The sequence below is a fragment of the Poecile atricapillus genome, chromosome 4 (genome assembly GCF_030490865.1).
Source record: "Poecile atricapillus isolate bPoeAtr1 chromosome 4, bPoeAtr1.hap1, whole genome shotgun sequence".
NCBI lineage: Eukaryota > Metazoa > Chordata > Aves > Passeriformes > Paridae > Poecile > Poecile atricapillus.
Window position 1 is genome coordinate 45,163,602 of NC_081252.1, and position 22,691 is coordinate 45,186,292.

At 40.1% G+C, this 22,691-nt stretch overlaps 1 protein-coding gene across 1 annotated transcript; it reads left to right on the forward strand.

Moving 5' to 3' along the window:
* Nucleotides 1–4,904: 4,904 nt before the first annotated feature.
* LOC131578796 (cytochrome P450 4V2) lies at nt 4,905–20,345 on the forward strand. The gene is made up of 11 exons (XM_058837975.1): nt 4,905–5,228; nt 7,451–7,563; nt 8,133–8,218; nt 9,725–9,915; nt 10,316–10,385; nt 11,386–11,512; nt 12,799–12,990; nt 14,768–14,870; nt 15,199–15,333; nt 15,499–15,678; nt 17,295–20,345. The coding sequence occupies exons 1-11, from the start codon at nt 5,018–5,020 to the stop codon at nt 17,468–17,470; spliced, it is 1,584 nt and encodes a 527-aa protein (XP_058693958.1). The 5' UTR covers nt 4,905–5,017; the 3' UTR covers nt 17,471–20,345.
* The last annotated feature ends 2,346 nt before the right edge of the window (nt 20,346–22,691 follow it).

A 22,691-nucleotide genomic window follows, 5' to 3' on the forward strand; every position in this document is an offset into this window, starting at 1 on the left:
GATACTCCTCTCTGTTGTAATGGGATGGGGTGTATGCATGGTACTTCATCGTGGTCTAAGCTGTGATAGTACCTGAAGAACTCATGTAGTTTTTGACATCTCTGACAAATTTCCATTTGAGCTGAGGTTTTGCTTTTCTAACTGCATGTCTGTATACTCTCGCAATGCCCTTGGACATAATCCTGAAGCCCAGAAGAAGGTTCACAGAGAACTGGACAAGGTGTTTGGTAAGTTTTCCATTCCTCCTTTAACAAGACTGAAGAAATTGAGATAGGAATGCACCATGTTTTTAGGGTTAGAAAAATTGCTAGAGGTGTGGCTGGGAAGGGTGCTGGAATATCCACAGGAGAGAGTGCTGAGAGAGTTTCCCAAGTAAAGGGTAGGGTAGGATTTGTTTTTTTTTTTCTTTTTTTATGGTAGAGCAGTCATAGACAGACACCTATTTGTTGTTGTTTTGATCCTTCTTCCCTTTTTCTCTTCAGGAGGATATCAAGTATTGAATGGCACATATACTCTTGTTGTAATTTGTGCCCTACTGAGATTTTCCCTGACGTGGAGGAGTTTAGTCCTGAGTGATTCTTCCCTGAACATTGTAAGGAAAAACACCTGTATGGTTTCCAAATGGTTAATGTTGTTGATAGTTTACATGCATCCATCACTTTGTAATGGACATTTCTGGTCTCACTAGGGGGTGATGTGAAGGACTTTTCACCTCTATTTTCCCTTTCAGTCTTGTAATTTTTTCATGGTAGGCTTTTCAGCTGAGTGTAGATGTCATGGTGTCAGTAGCAGTGCTGCTACTGAGGTGGCTAGAGAGGAGAACACAGTTCTTGCTGGCTCCACTCTGGATCTACTGCAGGACATATCTGAGTTCACCAGCTAAGCCAGTGGCACCTTTGTGGAAAAGTATTTACAAGTGTACAAAAAAATGCTAGACAGAGGAGTGTGGGGAGGGAAAAGAGATGGAAACAGCAGTGCAAACACCAAGGTTATTGAAGGAAAAGGAGGCAGTGCTCCAGGCTCAAGAGCAGAGATTCCTCAGCAGCATGTGGAGAAACCATGCTAGAGCAGGAGAAAAGAGTGAGGAGTGAGCAGCAGAGAGGAACTTTTGTCTTTGTTTCTAACTTCTTCATTATCTGTTTTTAGTTGTCTATAAATTAAATTGAATTTCCAAAGTTGGGTCTGTATTGCCAATGGTAGCAAATCAGCAATCTTCCAGTCTATTTTGGCCCATAGTCTAGTCTATTTTTCATCCTTGTTGAGGGAGGGGAGTGGGTGGGTGACTGACTGCTGGCCAAGGCTAACCCACGACAGCTTCTAAGGGGCTGTACAGCTATGACTGTTATGTGCAGGCACATCAAACGTGGACAACTAGAACTTCCTAGAGCAAATACTGATATCAAATCTTCCATGCTACAAGAATGCAGGTTTGCAGTGCTGTGCTTCTGTGACCCATAAGTTTTTCCTGGTCTTAAACTGCCCTGTTTATTCACTCTTCATGACCTCTGGCTCACTTCATGTAGTATGTTGCATGCTGCTAAATGCTTTCTTTAAACTTGCTGGAGTTTAGCAAGGAGGCCCCGTACAATCTAGCCAAATCACAGAGAAGTGGGTGGAATCTTCACTTGTGGCCTTGGACAAGTTGTGATCATCTAGTTTGGGAGTGTGCTCTTTCCTTGACACATTAATGAACAAATATAGGTGTGGTGCTTTGGTAGCTACTTTGTGTTAATTGTCTATTAGTTATGCCAACATCACTGACACCTTATCAGAATTGCTTTACAGTAGTTTGTGTTCTGGAGCGTGAGCGATGGTCTCTGTTATTGTAAGTCATGTTGTGGTAGGGAAGATTATGGTTTCTTAGGAGGCAGGCCTTTGTGTTCTGTTGGGGATAATTCATTCATGCAAAATGTCTTGAAGTATCTCAAGTGGTGGCTATGGAACAAAGCAGTTGCTGCTGTACAGTGAACCCTAGGTTGCAGAAACTAAGCAAGGTACGCTTGATGGAGGTGGTATCAAACCTATCGGTCTGTCTCTGAACAACAGCTGTGGTCTCTTGTAGAGAAACATTTTAACAGAGTAAAAGCATGATATTTTAGTAAAAGCCTGTCTGCACAACCCAGCTTTCAATCCAGGTGACAATATTAAAGGCAGTGTCCTTGAAACTCTCCTGGAGCAGCGAGAATAAAGAAAAACAATGGCATTGTGTACTTGGAAAAGAATGTTAAACAATATGTATTAACCAATAGTAGCTTGTTAAGCCCTGAAAACCCTGTCAGACCCTATAAAAGTGTGCTAAAGATACAAATAAACGACATTCGCTATACTTCTGTGAAGACTCAGTGAATAGTCTGAGCAGTTTTCCATTAGTCTGTCTCACAAATGCTGTTAGTCTCCTTTACCTGTGTGAGAGAGTGTCCACAGAAGGATTTAAAGCTGGAGTCCTCCTCAGGACTTGTTCTTGGAAGCCTAGATTTTAGGCATGAAATTTAGTATCAGGCTCTAAAATTCCTCTCTGAACTGGGGAGATCTCTGAGCTCTTCAGCTGTCCAGCTGATGACATATTTTGAAATGGAGACATACTGTGTTCTATTTTCTTTGTCTAGGTGATGGCTGTTTTGGACTACAAATAGCCTGTTTATTTCAGAGTAGCTTTCTGCATAAAGGTTAATCAGGTTGCGATGGTGTGTGTTTAGAAAGAGAGAAGCTCTTGCTAAGAAAGCCTTTCTTAAGAATAAAACAGTTTTTGAGAATGAGCTGTGTACTTCTCTATTGTCCCTCTGTTGTTTTGTCCCTCTGCCTTGTTTTGCTTTGTTTCTGGCTTTTTTAAAAAATTTGTTTGTTTTGGTTTGGTTTTGGTTTTTTTCTTGCTGTTAATGATGATTTTATTACTTTTCTTAATGAAGAATCCAGGCTGCATTCTAGGGACTAGCAGAAGCAGAAGTGTTGTTATTGTGTCTCTTGACTGACACAGCTGCCTAACAAGTTGCTTTTGTCAGCACTGATAGATATGCTTCCACTTAGGCAAGAGGCTGAATAAGAGCAGGTTTGCACTGTTACAAACATTTATAAATTAGAAGATTCACTAACCAGTGGAGTGCTCACAGAAATCCAATACTGAACAAATAGCTCTTTGGGTGAAAAGGAAATTCTGATCACAGTCTGGTAGAAAAGTCATTTCCTACAGAACATCCTCCAAGTTTTGTTATGATTCCAAGTCTTGGTGACATAATTAGGCCTCAAAGATGCTAGACCTCTGTTTTCCTGTTTCTTGGGTATATATCTTTTATGTCTCATTCCAGTGTTTCAGCTGTCTTTTATTAACATCATCACCATTGCCAGCTGCTGGCAGATGTTGCAATGTTTGTTTTGCAGTGTTCTCTACTGCTGTCCCAATGCCTTTCCACCTTCTCCTTGCTGTTTCACAGGAGTGTTTTTTTGTTTGGTTTTTTTGTGTGTTTCTTTTTGTTTTCTGTTTTTTGGTTTTTTTGGTATTTGTTTTTTTCCTGTAGAAGGAGTAATCAGCAGTTAGAACTACAGATTTTTTAACTCAGAATCACAAACAATCACTTCATCTAATTATTGGTCTAATGAAGGCAATAAACTGCAAGACTTTTTGTAAATATGAGAGTATAATTATTCAGCCGATCTCCATGTTAAAAAGACAAAAGATGAGTCTCTTTATCCTATGTGCTTGCTTCCTTCCTAGGATGTTACCTGAACAAAAGAGGGCACTGATGATTGTGTAACTTGCCTGTGTCTTTGCAAGACTGGGTATATATCTGCTGCTTTCTGTCACAAACCAATACAAACAACAGCAAGAGTAGCAAAGTTCATTTCCAGCTGTTTGCTGTGCAGAAAAATCAGTTGGCATTTATAATAAAGCCTCTTCTGGGAGATTACAAGAGCAAAGTGCCAAAATTTACTCCTGTCTGATGCCAAGGGTCACAAAAACCTTACTTAACTTCTGATGTTCTGAGTTTCTGTTTGTGTTTTTTGTCTCAGTTGTTTTGTTTATGCTGTTGATTTGCTAAAAATGCTTGTGGAGTCAGTGCAGTAATTTTTTGTACAAAGCAAAGAGGATAAATGTGACTATGGCCATAAATACCATTTGTGCTTTATTTGGGGGGTGAAGTTTTGTGACTTGGCTGTGAACCATGCTGCCTCTACCAAAATTCTGTTTGAACAAAAGATTCTGAGCACCCACTCTGAGAAGCAGATGCTCAGTAGCCCTGCAGCAGTGAGAAGAGCCCTTGGGTTCTCCTGAGGCAGGAGGGGTGGCAGTGTATGTTGTGGGTTTGGTACTGTGTCTACCCAGGCACTTTGCAGGTTGAGGCACAGGCGCTGATGCTGCCAGTTGTTTTATTGGCACCCTTTAGCCTGTGCCTGAGCATCAGCAGTGAGATCAGTAAAGGGCATTTAAGCTGAGAAGGATCAGTGTGCTTTGCAGTGCTGCTGTTGATCAGGGGTCTTTATGGGCTTTAGTTTTTGTAACCCCTTGAAGCCATCAACCCAGCTGGAAAGAGGTGTTCTCCATTTGGCCCTTCAGTCATTGTGTTGTACATCACTGGAGCAGTTCTCTATGGCAAAATGGTGTTGAGCACCTCAGAACAGATTGGGAAAGATTGTATTGAGAAAACTCATCTATCCCAAATCAGCAAAAAGGTGTTTTTTCTCTTGAAGGTGTTTTTTTCTTTCTGAGGTATTGCGTGGGCCTGCAAAGGTTTTCGCTCCTCACTTTGCTCGAGCCAAGTGAGGGCAGGAAAGCAGCACTGTTCCCTGTGGCTTGCCTGCCACCAGGAAATGCTAGCACGCAGCCTCTCAATAGGAGTGGTTTTTAACTCTGTTTGTTTTCCTGGCCAGAAGCTACACCAGTGGCCTGTGTGGTGGCTCCGCCTCCTCCTCTTCTGGCCAGCTTCTCCGCGCACTTGGCATACTGCAGCTGCAGTGCCGGGTACGGGCAGTGCCAGTTTTACTTCAGGGATCAAGGCTCAGAGCAGGAGGCTGAGAGGTGACGATGGAGGTCTTGGAAGGATTCTCAGGGAAAGCCCAGGTGCTGCCCTGGGGAGCTGGGATTATTGCTCTGCTTTTGACAATCGTGACTGTGTGCTCCCTGCCCTCCCTGATGGAATACTGGAGACGATGGCGGATGATGAGCTCGATCCCGGGTGTCAGCCCCAGCTATCCGGTGCTGGGAAATGCCCTGCTCTTAGAGCGGAATGGAGAAGGTAATGCCAGCTCCCACTGTGGCGCAGCTGTGAGTTCCTTGCACTGCCTGCTTGTGTGGCTGAGCTGGGGCTAGCTGGGGAAGGGGATTGGGGTGTCAGGATGTGCTCTTGCCTTTAGGTCTCTCTGGGCAATGTGCAGAGGGGAGCAGTGTGAGGAGTGGGCAGTCAAGAGAAAAAGAGGAACTGCATAAATGTGGTATTATTATTGGTCTCAAAGATTAACTAGAGGTTAAATACGACAGCGCTGCTGCTGGGCTCAGACCGTTAAGTTGTTGGTAGGGTGGAGCACGAACGCTGTGGAATGTGTTTTAGTGAGGGGGAGGCGTGCTGTGGGCTCTTGCAGGAAGTGCTGTTTCACAAAGTTAAAACACTGTATCCTCATGACTTTTTGCTGTGATCCAGACAAAATGTGGAACAATTACCTTCCCCCAAGCAAGCATGTGCAAGGGACTTTAGCATGCCAAGTTGCTTCTACCTGGGCTCACTTCCAGAATCATCTGTGACTTAGATTTATGTGTTAGATGTGAATGAACTTGCTGAACATTTGTAGTACATCCCTCAAAAGCAAATATTTTTGTTCTTTAACTGATTAATGGGACCTTCTTTTTGCCAGCTGCATGAGGGAGCTCTCTTGTGTTGGATTTCCCTTTCCATTTGGTACTCATTTTTTAACAGGAACATATTTCTTAAGAAGTTTGTGGTATGAAAGTGTTGCTGAGTCTACTGCCAGTGGTCCACACTCCTCTGTGTGTGTTTGTGATGCCTGTGTATGCCACATCTGCTCTGTGCACATGTGCTGCTGGCTGTGCTGCTGTGTGTGCTGCCAGAAGAGAGACTAAAGGGTTGTGGGAGCAGGGTGAACTCAAGTGTGAGTACAGCATTAGAACACAAATTGCCCAGTGCTGATCCATGTTGAGACACGGAGCCTCTGTTCACAAGGCACACTGTCATATCTTTCCTCTGGATCCAGTCCCATATTTAAGTACAGATATGAGACATCTGTGGTGAATGTGAGGGCAGGCAGATTTCCACAAAGATGACTTTGGGGAAGCAGTAGGAGGATCATAGGATGTTTATATGAGCTGGACTGAGAGATTAATTTGCTTTTATTTTTCTTTCTTATCCTCTTTTTAAAAAATCTGCTTAAAAAAACCCCAAACCAAACCAGAACATTGTTTCAATCTTCAGAAAGCAAATTGATGTGAACTCATGTTTTGTGTAGTCCCTAATCTCATTTGTTAGCAGGAATCCCACAGCTTCTGTGCTTTAGTTAAGGAGTCACATAGGTCCCATGTCCAGCTTTTTTTGTTCTTGTTTATTTACATAAAAAGATGCAAAGATTGTGGTTTATAATCTTTTTCATTAAAAATATTACCAAAAAAACTTCTAAAAAGGATAAGTTTCTACAGCAGAAAGGAAAATAACTTTTCATATAATGGGGATGTTTTTATTGGTATTACTAGACAATTGCTGGAAAATGTGCTATTCTAATTGTGGAAATGTTAGGAAAAATATTTTAAAAATAGCAAAATAATCTAACACTCTGAATTGTGTTAGATGAGGTGTCAGAACTTTTCATAAGACTAGGGAAAGCTGTATTTGAGCATCTGTTAGGAAACGATATATTTTTCTAATATTAAGCTTGTTTCTGAAAGGGCAAAGAAGTGTTTAATCCTTGAACATCCTGAGAGTGGCCCCCACCTCTAGTACTGCAGAATGAACTTGTTTGTCCTCTGTGATGAGATAGTATCCAAGAAACCTTTTTGAATCAAATCAAACTTTTATCTACTGTTCTTCCGTTGCCAACAGATTCAGCTATCTCCAGTCTTTCTGTATAGCTGAATTGACAAGACATGGACTGGATAATTGTATAATAATATGGGAGGAGAATTCACTGTGTTGCTGAGCTCACTGGTATGAAGTCCAACTGGCATCTGGACAACAGTGGTATCCCTCAGATTGATCTGTGGCATAAATGCTGCCATAAATAAATAAATGTGGCATAAAATAAATGTGGCATAAATGAGTCTGTGCCTGAAGAGATTAGAACACCTGAATTGTAAAATCTACAGGTGCAAAAGATGCTGCTTGGTCATAGCAGCAGGTTAAAACTACAACAAAAATCAAAATTGCAGGGCATGTGGTGCAAAAGAGTTCATTACAGAAGCCTTTCTTATTTTGTAAAACCCCTTGTGAAACTCTATTCTTATTTTCTATTCCAGATTTTTTTAAACAGCTGCAGTTTTATACTGAAGAGTTCAGAAGTTGTCCATTGCTCAAACTTTGGATAGGACCAGTGCCTCTCATGATATTGTATCATCCTGACAGTGTGGAGGTGAGTGTGCTGGTTTCCTGTCTAGTCTACTGTCATGCAGAGCAGTGTCCAACCTGTTAGTTTCTATTATCTCAACCTAATTTTTGTTAAAAAGGGCTTGGACTGATTTGCTTTAGGATAGTTCTCTGAGTTAGTGCTAAACAAAGATGTAAAGTGAATGAATATAAAAAGGCCTAGTCAGGGGGGAATGGAGAGATTGAAGATAACTAGCAAATGAAAGCACTGAAGAAGCATTAGCTTTGTTTTCACATGTGTGAAAGCTTCTGCTGCCAAGATCAGAACAAACAAGCAGATAGCAAGGAAGATGGGACCACTGAAATAAGGATAGAACATTAGGAAATTCAGGTTGCAATGCTTGTGTCTCTTTGACAGACTTCTGCATTAAAACTTGGTGGATCTGTTTTGATGCTATGAAATGTAGTCATTAATTTTGCTGCTGACAGTGATTGTCCTTGAACTAGAAAGACGGTGTTGTTTCTCTGTTGGGGTGTTTATTGAAGAAATAGTGAAGACATCTCTCTCCATCTAACAAGTAATATTTTTTTCCTCTTGGTTCATTTTTCTGACAGGTTATTCTGAACAGTTCAAAACATATAGAAAAATCATACCTGTACAAATTCCTGCATCCATGGTTGGGCACTGGACTTCTGACAAGGTATAATGCATAATGAAATGCAGGTGCACTGCTGTCTTTTTGAAATTTACAGGGTACATGATAAGAAGAGGTCTTGGTGGCAGGAATGCTGAGTGAATTTCTGAACAAAGAGATTGTGTGCATTGCTTATCTCAGCTGGTCATACTGCAGACCAGTAGGATAGGCCTGAGGCTGGTGATGCTTTGGGATAGGATCAGAGAGTATCTGCACCCTGTCCTTCATTTCATTCATGAAGTAGAGGATCATGAGAAGTGAGCCAGGGTAGGAGCATAAATCAGGAGTGGAGAGAAGGAGGAGCAGTGGTATAAGGGTTTGGTGTCCTCCAGTCTTGGAAGGGCAAAGGTAGGATTGATCTGGATGATGCAGATATTCAAAAGTCAGAGCAAGGTAAGTATGGAGTGGCTTTGTTGGTACCTTTGAGCCTCTTCTGAGTTTTTGAGAAAAGGTCCTGGTCTCTGTGTTACCTCTGTTGCTTGTTTGGAGCCCTCAGAGGTGAACTTCTCATGCTTTATGATGGGACCATGGTATTGTAAAAGCCAGCTGTGAGCATTGGTGTGGGAAGTGCAAGTACACGTGAGATGATGAGGCATGCATTTTATCCTGAGTTTTGTTCATGTCCTTTAGGAAGGCAGTAAATAATCATTACCAATGTGCAGAGGTGAGGTCCATGGGCATCAGGCATGATGTATCCTCACTGTCCTTCCTTACTTGTTGTTTTGTCTTCCATAGACATACAAAGGTATTTTGACTTCCTTGTGCTTGCAAAAATGTAGTGGAGGAGAATGTTCCAGTCTCTGCTGGTTAGGGGCAGCAGTAGCAGACAGCAAGCAGATATGCTTGCCTGTAGAGTGCCCCAATAGCAAGTTAACAGGGGGAGTGGTGTGATAGTTTTACCCTGTAAGCAGAAATTCCAGCTGTGTGCCTGTAGGGCATGTGACTTATAAAAAGTAACCAAGGACCCCTAGGAAGCTGGTGACACTCATTGTGGCTCCATGCTTTTCATTGGCATGTGGGAAGTGATTACCTGTCTCCAAGGAGGTAGATTGCAGCCAGGCCTTGAGGCAGTCATTTTTTATAATTTCCCTAGGTCCTAGTTCTCTGCAGGCCTCATTTCATGGCCAGTGGATGAAGCACAACTACTAATTCAGAGAGAAGGGTGGTGGGTTGAAGCCTTGATGCTGAATAGCTGGTTTGGCCTCTGGCTGGCTTCTGCTTGGTCCCTCTGAGCCTGTGCACTAACGAGGATGTATTGTCTGGAGGCTTTTTGGCATCTCTTGTTTGTTGAGATCAGCTGGAGAAATGGTGGCTTCTTCTTCCAAGAGACCTGGAGCAAGAAATAATTCCATTTGCTCCTTGTGTGGAGTGCCATGAACAGTGCTTGAAGAGACATCGAGAGTGTGTCCACCTTTTCTAGGCTGCAGTATTTAATGTATACTTCCTGTAATGGTGAAGATATTATTTTTGACTTGGAGTTTTTAGCCTTCCTTCTCCCCATTAATTTTACAGCACCGGAGACAAGTGGAGGTCACGGAGAAAGATGATAACTCCCACATTCCACTTTGCAATCTTGAATGACTTTCTAGAGGTTATGAATGAACAAGGAAATATTTTGGTGGAGAAACTTGAAAAGCATGTTGACAAGGAGCCATTTGATGTTTTTATGGACATCACTCTGTGTGCCCTTGATATCATTTGTGGTAAGTCCTGTTCAGTTATTGTGGTAGAACTGTGAATGATGCAGATCATGAGTTTAGCGTGTGTCATGTGCCAGTTTTTGTAAGATGATTGAAGAGGAATGTCCCTGAATATATTCTAAATATACTTCCATTCTTCCCAACCTTTTTCCCAGGGTTTATTATGTGCATCTGAGCAGCTGAGTTTGTGGGACTGGCAGGATAGAGGTAGCAGTCTGAAGTGAGGTTGTCTTGAGGAGCAGGATTCCTGGGCATGGAAATAAAAAGAAAGCTCATTCCCTGCAAAGAGATATGTGTATTCACTTGTCAAAGGGATGGTGTGGTGACAGTCAGAAGATGAGAGCAGTAGTAACTTACTGTGTACATTTCACTTTGCACTCGTGAAATTTTGATGTTTTCCTAGAAACAGCAATGGGCAAGAATGTGGGTGCCCAGAAGAATAAGGATTCTGACTATGTTTCTGCTGTCTACAGGTAAACACACATTTTCCTTAATTACTTTGGAGTTGAGCTGAAATTAATGCTGCTGGTATCAGGAAGGAAGGCCAGGGAGTCAGAGATGGAGGGATGTAAAGCATTGGAACAGATTAACCCTGAGTCACTAAATACCCTGGAGGTGTTTGAAAGACATGTTCCTATGGCACTTAGGGTCATGGTAATGGACTGGGTTAACACTAGTTTAACAGTCGGACTCCATGATCTAAAATGTCTTTTCCAACCTAAATGAATCTGTGATCCTATGATCTCACTCCTAGCTTTTGATAGTGCTCATTGAAACAGGTATGATACAAAAGAGGGGTAGATCTGAAGGGTTTGATTATCATTGGTTCCTTGGCCTTTCCAAATTGTACAAGTGTGCTTGAAGTTGGTAAAAATTACTCCTCTGCAGCTGAAGCATGTGCAAGAGCTGAATAGCAATGACAATCAGCCCTTCCAAATGTGCTCCAGTTGTGTTTGAGCATACTTGAAGTCTCATATTGTTAATTTTAAATACATTTTAAGTACTTTTATGTGTGGTCTGGAATCTGGATATTCAAGTAGGAATGCAATGCTCTCAGAAACTGAGTTCTTGGGGCAGATATTATGGGAACCTGTCATGAATAGTCCTTACAACACTGTCAGTGCTTTGCTGAAATGGGGTGTGACTGGTCTGGATGACTTAATAGAATGCTTTCAAGAGGGTTCCAACTAAATGAGAATATGCTGTCCTTCTCAGAGACCAGCCCTTAATGATATAAAACATGGTGATGCTAGCATAAGTAACAGAAAATTTGAGATTATGTAAAATCAAGACACAAATGTGACTGGCCTTCCTTTCAAATAATGGGTTTAAACCTACACTATATGTAAAGTCATACATTTCATAATACTTCATATTAGGGTACATAGAAGTTTTTTATTTTGTTCTTGAAATGTGCTGTAATTTGGTGGTTTTTTAAAGTAATGTTACATGTTATAATTGTTTTGCCCCTAGGATGAGTGATCTAATCCAGCGGCGACAGATAAGCCCTTGGCTTTGGCCTGACTTTTTGTATATATTGTTCAAAGATGGAAGAGAGCACAAGAGGAAACTCAACATCCTTCACAATTTTACAGATACAGTATAGAGTCTTTTTGAAAAAAATATTTATAATGATAATTTTCATTGTTGGATCAAAGTTTTGCACTCAGATCTTCCAAATGGGGATGGGGTTCAACCTTCTTGATATGCTGGCTCTCTATTGGGATACTGAGGAATTCCTTGAATGGAAGACAAGGGCTGACTTCCCTTTCAGAATCTCTGTTGAAATTAAACAAGGAAGTAGATTACTCCAAGGTAGTGCTAGAACTTGCAGGTCCTTGACAACTGAAACAAACAACAGAAATGGATTGAACTCTTGTTCTGCCCCAAAAGTTCCACAGCTGGAAAAGAGGCGCTTAAGAGGACCTAAGGCAACACTTGCACTCTTCCCATGCTGGGCTGGTGCACTGAATATAATAAGACAAATCTTAGAAGATGACAAAGGACTGTAAATAATAGTTGCATCTGGTGAAGGTGCTGACAGCAAGTACTGAGGTGAAGGATGGGTCAATATGTGACACATGTGCATGTTCAGTAAGGAAAACAATGTGTATGTATAGAACTGTATTTTTTTCTTCTGTTCAGTGAATCCTCCAAACAGAATTGCATACTCTACACCCTTTTAAATTATTTTGTTGTTTTTAAGAGCAATGCCAGTTTATTGAAGGGTTCTGTTTTGGCTCTGCAACAGTGACAACAGTAACAAATTTACATCTGTTACTGCATCTGTACTTTGACCTAAAAAAAGGAAATTCAGCCATTGCTCTCATACTGGAGAAAATCTGGGAAGCTTTAGTGTAGCAGGTTCAGCAGTACTATGTGTAGCCTTGACACAGGGTTCTGGGATGCCCTGGCTTCTCTTCACTTTCCTGAGTTTTTTGGAGGTTGGAAGTGAGATATTTCCTTAGTTCTCAGTTGGGATAGAGAAGATCTTATTGGTGATTAATGTGATCACACTGTGGTGATTTTTTGATATGCTGTTGCCATTGTTTGCATTCATGATTGGCATGTTCCAGATGCTCTGTATACGTTTACACTTCTTGATGAATCCCAAGTTGTTTATGTAGTTTAGCTATCTATTTCCTTGATTGCACAAAGGCTGTTCAAGTTTTATTCTATTGCTTGGGGTAAGAGAGGTTGGTCATAATTCACTACTAATACAAAAAGTCAGCTAGATTTCATGACCTAATGCTGACAGCTGTGCTAACTAGCTCATGTAGACTGCTACAGATGGATGTTGTTTTGATAAGTTACGACAAAACTGTATGAAGCAAATGGTGTGCTTGTGCTGAATTCATCGTATCTGATGTAATGGTTCTATCTCAGGTCATTGCAGAAAAGGCTGAAGAACTTAAAAGCACCAAGCAAGAGAAACATGATAATGATGGCAGCTGTGAAGAAAGTGGTTCCAAAAAGAGAAAAGCATTCCTGGACATGCTGCTGAATGCAACAGATGATGAAGGGAAAAAATTGAACTACAGGGATATTCGTGAGGAGGTGGATACTTTCATGTTTGAGGTAACAAAGGAACTTACTGGTTTATTGTTCTTTTTTTCTTGTTGTTATGGATGGTTTTGTTTGCTGGGGTTTGTTGATTTTTTTTTTCTTACTCCAAACCCAAGATTTAGAATTTGCAGGTGGTGACTCTTAGTTCAGGAGGTTGCTTTTAGCATGGTAAGTCCTGGAAGCCTAAGAGAAAGTACCAATGTTTCTATCCTACAGATGTAGGATAGGACCATTGGTATGCCCTGGAAGAATGTTGGACATTGTGTATGTGGTGGTCCCTGCCTATGTGAGCAGGCTTTACTCATGAAAGCAGGTGAGAAATAAAAGCTTAATGGTTGACATGTCCCATGGGCTCTTGCCTTTTGTTGCAAACTTTATTAACACTGAAGAGAACCTTAAATAGTTTCACAGTTTTGACTAGCATTTTGTCATGTCTCCACACATTTTTTCCCTTTCTACTTTCCCTGCATCTACATTGGCTACAGTCTTCTGGTTCTGTCATCCACTGTGCATCAGTGCTTCATCTTCTTGTAGAAACTTGTCATAGAATGGCTTGGGTTGGAAGGGACCTTAAAGATTGTCTAGTTACAACCCTCCTGCTATGGACAGGGATGTCATCTACTAGATTAGGTTGCCAGGGCCCCATCTCACCTGACCCTGGACACCTTGAGAGACAGGACGTTCAAAACTTCTCTAGACAACATGTTCCTCACTAATCTCTGAGTAAAAAATTTCTTTCCAACATCTAATCTAAATCTCTTCTCTTTTAGTTGAAAATCATTCCCTCTTGTTCTATAATTACCTGCTCATATCAATGTCATACTCCCTGTTTTGTTTTTTTAATAATTCCTCTCTGAGTACTGAAAGGCCACAATCAGGTCTTCCCAGAACCTTCTCTTCTCCAGGCTGAACAACCCCAACTCTCTGAGCCTGTCTTCAAGGGAGACGTGTCCCATCCCTCTGATAATCTTTGAGGCCCTTCTTGTCTGATTCCCTAAGGGAAGATCTGAAGAAGATTTTCAGGAATTTTTCACAGACGATTAGATGGACCTGAATTCTCTCAGAAAAGCTTAATTCATAGAATCATATTAATACTGTTGTAACCTAAGAAACTCTCTTCTCACCTTGCCATTTCAATACTGCAACAGCATCCTGAACTTCACTGCAAGTGTGATCTTTTAGTATCAAAATCCTGTTTTGGTCAGCTTTTCCCTTTTCTGTTCCTCCTTTTTTTTTCTATCCTTTTTTTCCCACCCTTCTTTAGTTCACCTTTTGTCTCACTTTTCCTTTCCTCTCCTTCCCACAGTGCTGTGAACTAAGAGTTGATTCCCTTCCCATAGCAAACCAAGTGTTTTCCCCTATGGCTACTGTACTCTGCCTCATTTGACCATTTTTAGCTAGTTTTGTAAAGCTTACAAGTTATATCCATTGTATCTCTCCTGTGATAGTCACTGCCCCTCCCAGATGTTGACTGGACTGTAACCAAAAAGATGAATATACATCTGATTCATTGTGTAGATAGTTCATGCAGCTCCCGAGAATCAGAAGAGAGGGATTTTGTTAGTTGATTTGGGTTATTTCACTACTTTCCCCTTTTGTCAGCACAATCGTGGATCACCTTTTATCTTGATAGTATGTTGAATAGAGTTATTCATTCTTGATTCTTGTTTTTATCGTGGCCATGGGACTAAAAAGTCCCACTTTTCATACTATCTGCACCCCTAAGTATTTACAAAGCCCACTGGTGCATGGGAATAGAGTTGAAGTGAATGTCTTTATTAATCTGTAGGGCCATGATACAACAGCAGCTGCTATAAACTGGGTCTTGTACTTGCTTGGACGTAATCCGGAAGTTCAAAAGAAGGTTCACAGAGAATTGGATGAGGTGTTTGGTAAGATTCCATTCCTTCTTCCTTGGGGTTTTGCTGTATTTGTGAGTTGAAATGTGTTAAAAGCTTAGAAGGGGATTTAGGAGAATGCCTTGTGGCCCTTCTGTGGCTTTCAGCAGCTAGAGGTGGTTGGGATGGGTGTGGAAAGGTCTGTAGGGGTGTACAACCAACCTTATGTCTTTGGGGCAAGATAGGCAAGTTCAATATATTTGTAACACCTCTTATGTAGTCTTGGTGCATGATGAGAGTTTATAGGGGGATCCAGGATTAATTTGTTTAGCCAAAGATGGGGAGTTTTGGTCTTGGTCATCCTTCTATTTGTTTTGGACAGACAATACTGAATGTTCTGTTACAATGGACAATTTGAAGGATCTTCGATACCTTGAATGTGTTGTGAAGGAAGCTCTTCGTCTCTTCCCTTCAGTTCCCATGTTTGCACGTACCTTGAGAGAGGATTGCTGTATTAGTAAGTGGTGTTCTCTGTCTGCCACTTTGTCTTGTGTTAGTGTTTCTGCAGTGGAGATGTTTCCCAAGTAAAGGGCAGTGTTGTTTTATTTTTTACTTTTCTGTTGTGTGTAGGAAGTCACTTGTTTGCTGTCATTTTGACTCTTCCTTTCTCTCTTCTCTTTAGGGGGATATCAGATACCGAGAGGCACAAATGTCCTTGTTTTAACTTATGCCCTACATAGAGACCCTGAGATCTTCCCTGACCCAGAGGAGTTCAGGCCTGAGCGATTCTTCCCTGAAAATTGTAAGGGAAGGCACCCATATGCTTATGTGCCCTTCTCAGCTGGTCCCAGGAACTGCATTGGTATGTATCTGAAGAGGAAGCCCTTGTAATGTAACAGCTCTGCTTTTGAATGTGGTAACTGAGACCACAACTGAGTACTGTTTGTATAGTGTTCTTCCTCACTCACTACCCCCGAACTCTGAATGCTGTGTGCCCTGCAAGCTGTCCCATTTGTTGAGCTGCCCCATTTGTTTCTTCCAGAGGATTTAGTTTCTTCCCAGGGACCAGTGTCTATCATGCTGATGTTTCTTCCTCACTGCTGTGCAGCCTGGCAGCATGTTATTTGGCTCCTGTATTAGGACATGATTGCTTCCAAATTTCTGATCCTCAGTGTCAGCAACACAGAATGAGAGAAGACACATGTAGTGCACCTGTTTTGCTCTGGAAACACCTCATCTGTCCCTCTCAGGTTCTGAACTGGATGTCCGAAGCATGCAATCTGCAACTTATGTATTCATTCCCTTTTTCTGACACTGTAGTTGGTTTGATGTTTTCTCTGTCATCCCAGAACTCATTAGCACTTTGAGATGCCACTGAGATCCGTGGCATTTATTTGTGCTTCAAGTAGAGACAGTGTTGTTCATATTGCAGAACATGTGAAAAGACTGTTCCCTGCTGTTCTTTCACTTAAAATCCACTGATTTTAAGTGGGGAACATCCAAAAGTTGTCCTGCCATTTACATTAATGGGAAATATTACTTTTTTGTTTGTTTGTTTTGGGTTTTTTTTGTTTGTTTCATTGGGTTTCTGGTTTTGTGGGATGCAATTGATTTGTTTTGATTTGCCTCATTGGTAGCAGGTGCACTTTTCCATAAGAGCAATAAACTAGGTCTTTCCTTGTTCCAAAGAGAAATCTAATATAATATAACAAATATAATATAACATGTCTAGCTAGATGCTGAGTGTGCAGGAACATGTGCAGGAGAGATGGTTGATTAGTATCATTGCAGAAGTGCATCATATTTATATATGTAAGGACTTCCATCTGTGTATATAATACAGAGGGGAGAACATAAAATGTTCTCGGCTCTGTGTTTTGTGTCCCATCTCTATTTTTTAGTTTTTGTGAACTGCCTTGATTGTGACATACAGTTTGGTTTCCCTCACGTTTCTTTGTTCACATGTTTCCTCCTTCACCTATCTCTGAATTATAAATTGAACTTTGCCCTCTGTGCTACCAAATCATCAGTGTATGAGGCTTAATGATCACTGAAAGAAGGTCTGTCTGTCATTCTGTTACATCTCCTTTTCTCCTCTCCACATATATGGAACCATGAGATTTTTCTCTTCCCACAGTCCCTGTGCTGCGTCATCTGCTCTGGTCTGCTATCCATCCCCCCTGCCTAGTCCATCCAAGAGACATGACAAGGCTGTTTTGTAGTAGTTCCATATAAAGGGTTGACTGTTTCCACGTTGCTTGTTTGAGTTCTGTGTACTGTGGGAAGGAGGACATACTGTGGATTAACCCAAGAAGGCCAGAGTTTTCATGTAGAGAAAAATGCTAGTGTTAGTTGTATCCATATGAACATGATTTTGGCCTAAAGCTAGTTCTGTTCTTAAGTCCTGTGATCATGCAAGTGCAGCAGCTGTTGATGCAACCTGACAATAATTTTTTTTTTCTGCCTTGTAACTGGTAGGTCAGCGCTTTGCACAAATGGAGGAGAAAACTCTTCTAGCCCTCATCCTGCGGCGCTTTTGGGTGGAATCATGTCAAAAGCCAGAAGAGCTTGGTTTATGTGGAGAATTGATTCTTCGTCCAAGTAAAGGCATTTGGATTAAACTGAAGAGGAGACCAAATGCTGGATCAGAATGAAAGGAATTTCAAGTGTTTACTTCCAAGAGTTTTCAATCTATTTAAGCAGAGACATCTTTTAAATACAAATGTTTTGCTGTCAGCCCCGCACTTTGTTTAAACTAATTGTTACTGTTTTATTAAGAAAGATGTAGTAATAGCCCTAGCTGCTCTACTTTTATAGTGCTTGTGAACTTCATGTTAATCTTTGAAATGCAAATCTTTAAACCTTAAATTTAAACCCTGTCTTATCTGCTTAGATGAAACTATTCTATTGCCACAGTACCACAAAAACTTTATGGTAATAACAACAGCAATGGCTGTGATGAAGTGATCAGCTTACATGCCATAGCATTTTCCAAGTAACTGTAAGTCTCAAGTATTTTTAAGGTTTTTGGGTTTCTTTGGTTCTGAAAAATTCAAGTGATAATCCTTCTTGGCACAATTTTTTTTTTGGTGATGGCTGCCTCTGTAAAGATCAAGCAAAAATCTGATAATTTCACTCCTCCTTGGAAAGCATTTACATTATTTTGTGAGAAGGGAGTGCTCTGAGTCATTTTTTAGCAAACCAGAATCATTACTCTGTATAACTGTAGCAGGAACTAGACAGTATGCAAATTACACACAGGATTTCATAAGGACAGAAGCAATGTATTATTACAAACCTTGAGAATAAACTTCTACTATGCCTCAGTGTGGACTGAAATTGTATCTGTTGAAATTGCATGCCTGTGTGCAGGTAAATTGCTGATGAATAATTATTTCTTAGCGTCCATTCCTCCAGGGAATCAATTTGATTTTACTGTGCTAGTCAAAGCTGAAACAATGAGCCAGTGTGCTTTTTCCTTCTAATGTCCTGAAGGCAGAATACAGGGGTTTTTGCTAATTTGATGTTGAAGAGGAATCACAGTGATGGAATGAAGTGCCTGTGAAAGTTTCTGACTGTACCTTCAGGATGGGTCAAAATCTGCTACAGGCCATAAAGCTGGAGAACAGACACTCCACAATTATTGTAAGCTCTGAAGAAAAAGCTGGTGCTAAACCAAGCTGAGATCCTTTAGCTGGTCTGGCTTTACTTGTGCCCTATGCTTTAGGGTTTCTGGCTGGTGTGTGTTGCTCCAGCATGATGTCTGGTGTCATACAAAGAGGAGTGCCCACCAAAAACCACTTGTGTTATTTATAGCTCGTATTTTTAATTGTTCTTGCCACTTAGTGGTGGGGGCTTTTGGTGTGTTACTGCCTTTAGTTTGTTCTTGGGCTGGGGGCAGCCTGCAGAGGGGGACTGGATGAGAAGCTGGAGGTCAGAGCCGATACAACTAATATGGACTCATCCACTCTAATGATTAATGTGTTACAAAGTAAAAGGAATAATCTGTTCTTAATAATTTTGTTGAAATTTACAGATTTTTTTTCTCTTGTCTGTTTCCATGTGTCTCTTTAACAACACTTAGTCACTTAATACCTGGGATACTGCTGTACTTTGCAGAATATCATAATAAAGACAAAACAATTTATATTTGTTCCAAGTAAATTACAAGTTTCCTTGAACCTGCCAAATTCTTTATATTCTGGTAAGCCTAGTTTTCACCCTTTTCTGAGGATCTTCTAAAAAAGAAAGTGTTTAATGATTAGTTTACATAAATGAAATCACATATCTTGATAAATAGTGTATAATCACTACCTTTATTTTACCATTATGACAAAAAAGTATTTAACAATAGTAATACTTGCATTCTTCAGCCTTCTTTTTCAAAGATCGGTTTCATTGCCATATAATAACAAGAATTTCAGATTCCAGGGCTGAATCTAAACATTGTCTTTATAATGAGATAACTTTTGAGATGACCTTCATATGTGACCTTCATAACTTTGAGATGACCTTAATGCGTATAATACACACCACATGTTTTCCAGAGACCCTGAATTAAGAAATTATTTCATGCTTTCGGGTACTTGGCAGTGTGAACTTTCAAGGTAAATATGATTAGCATCTAGAATATGTTTTCTCGTGAGATTTGGCATGTAGTTGAAACCTGGAGAGGTACCTCATATCTTAAACTACGTGCTTAAGTTAAGGACTTTCAAGACAAATGAAAATTAATATTCTTTTTTTTCTGTGGGATCTACTTTGTGGAAACAGTTTGTAACATAGACCAAATTATAACACTTTTTTTCCATAAGAGGATTTTTATGACTTCTATCTACACTGATCAATATTTTTTTCTTGTACTTTGCCTTTGTACCATGTTTTTCTCATATAATGTGTGTATATTTACTATAATTTCCTTTTACTCTCCAAAATGGACAAGAAAATAAAACCAAAAACTGGATAAAACTATATTAATAAACTCATTATGAAAAGTATATGGGATCAAATGCTGGCATGAGGATGCCAATGTGAAAAATCCCTATTTAGTGATGCGCAAAGTGTCTTTGCTAAGATGAGCACTGATGTAATTCGGTAATCTTTGTGTTCTGAGCTGTTCTGAAATGGCAGTGATCTCTTATCTTCTGTTGTGAAAATTGCTTCTAAAGCAATTTGATGCTGGCAAGGAAATAAATATTGAGGAAAACTATTGAACACACAAGGAACTTCTTGCCTGTGGGGTAGATGTTAAATACATTGCATTGTGTAGTGTGCTTTTATTAGGTTAAATCATGTGGTGTGTAGTTTTTGGTAGTGGTCTGCAACAACCCTCTGGGTGTGGGGGTTATCTTGTTAGTTTTGTGGAGGTTTTGTTTGTTTGCTTGTTTTGGGTTTTTATTGTGTGTGGATTTGTTTTTTTTTCCTGTAGGACTGTGGAATGCAGCACAGCACTCCCAGGTTTCCTGATAAAATAATGGGGCAGTAAAATATTTTGCAATAAAATCTGCATGTGCATAGTAGCTGTTTGCGATCTTTTTCTGGAGTTCTAGGTATCTGCTGTGGTGTTAAGGTAGCAGCTGATCTCTAAACCAAAGTACTACACCTTCTGTAAATATCCCCTTTTTTATGGTGTCAGAAAGGACACAGCTTTCTACTGGGATGACAGAAACAAACGGAGTTTGTTTCTGGATCATGGTTTACAGCTGTTACGAGGAGCACTGACAACAAACAATGTGTGACCTCCCTCTGCTGGAAGGTTCTGCTTGAGAGCACATGCAGGTGCTTCAGAGGTAGTAGAAATTTCCAGCCACCTTGACACAAACTGCTTTTTTGGCCTCTGAAAGCTTCATGTTTTGGACATAGCAGGAGGTGGAATAGTAGTGCATACTAGATATCCACCTGCCTTCCTGAATTTAATCCTCATGTCATAAAAGACAAAACCTCGTATATAAATGTTAGTACACTGCTACAAACAAATAATTTTGCCGTATTTGATATCACATGTTATGTCCTCTTGTAGCAGCTAAAAGAGTCATAGCCTTTGAAGAATCCTACTCCAGTTTTCTTCCCAAAATAGTATTGGTGCCACACTCTGGCAAAACTCCCAGTATACAAGTACCTCAGTTTATAGTCTGGTCATATTTAGAAGATGACCTTCATGGTCTGCATAGATTAAAAGATTAAAAGTGAAATTAACTTGCTTTCTAAACCAAAAAAATACGTACATCTGAGACTCTTCTGAAAATGGGAGTCTCTTAGTTATACTCTGCTAAACTGTAACTCTATCTTTTGTTCAACAAATGGACATTTCTATTTGATGCCTGGACTATAACTTGTGGAGATAATAAGTGTTCATTGAAATTGCAAAATATTTTGATCAAAGAAAGGCAAAAGTTATCAGTTATCAAAAAACTCAATTAGTATTTGGCATATGCCCAAATGACCTCATTCCAGGCTAGTAATTGAGGGACACATACAACTTGCTCAAGAGTTACTGTTTGACAGTTTACAGACTGATCAACAGACTGGGACCCTCCTGTGTATGTTGAAACACTGTCTTCTCTAATATCTAACAATTGCCAGCATCAGGTGCTTTAACTCCAAAAACCAAGGCCTTGGGCAATAATGTGATTCTCCATTTATTAAAAAAAATGGCAAATCTGATTATAAGAAAAAAAATCAAAGAAGTCCTCTGAAATAACTAACCCAGTAGTTATTTGTTTAATATTTGCAGCTGTCTTCTATTTCTTTATTATGATCCTGAATTTCGTTTGTATTGATTTCTTATTTGACATCTGAATTGCAGTTTTTTCTGAGCTCTATTTCCAGGAAGACTACTGTTGACACGTAATTTCAGGATATGGAACATCTAAACTGCTTTTATTTTGATACAATACACAGTGCTGCACTATTCACAAATCAGTAAATTAGTCTATCTAACTTTTTGCAGCCATTTCAGGTTGTATCAAGTCAAACAAAAGATTCTGCCCTAGTGAGATAGTGCATTCTTCACTCAGATAATGGCATCCTGACTCAGATGAAAATGCTCTAGATTGTTGATCATAAGAAAAAAAGATCAAGATTTAGATTTGGAGTTTGTTTTAGCAGCATTTGATATTTTGTTTTGGTCTCTCCTTTGTCATATACATAATGATAGCCATAAAGTTCTTCAGAATATTGGTTGGTTGTTTTTTTTCCTACATGAGTATTCAGGTTCATGAAATTATTACAGTATCCTCCTTCAGGTGGAATGGTGTGCATAAAGCCAAATCAAAATGAGAATGGGTTGCTCTCACCATACTGGTGTCTTCCTTCCCTCCTTTCCTCCTGCTCTTGCTCCACATCACAGCAGTGGGTGTTGTCTCATCACAGAGAGTAGATCCACTCTCATTCTGAGTTTGAGGCTGACTTGTTTTTTGATTAGGACTGCTGTAAGAAATGTGGGATTTGGTTCTGCCAGGCAGAATTAGACATAAATCAGGCTAGAATTCAGTCATTTTCTTTCTGAGGTGAAACAGCTCAGTAATTCCTGCCACCTTTGCAGATGAATGAGATTTGTGCGTGGATCGCAGTGGAAATCAGCAGAAAGCAGTATCAAGCAAGCAGGCAATTGCACTGCCAGGGAGATGTCATCTTAAAGAACTTGCTCAGGCTGAAGCAGGTTTTGTTTTTTTTAACTACCAAGTCAAAATGAAACAAAGTCAAACAGAAGCAAACTCTTCATTGTATTTTGGATTATTCAAATAAATTTTGAACTTGGATCATCAAAAATATCTCCATTTATACAAATGTTTTGATGAGCTCTTCTTTTATTTCTGCTATCTGAATTACTGAACCCTAAATGCAGCATCTTGATTTAGTTTATTTTTAGAATAT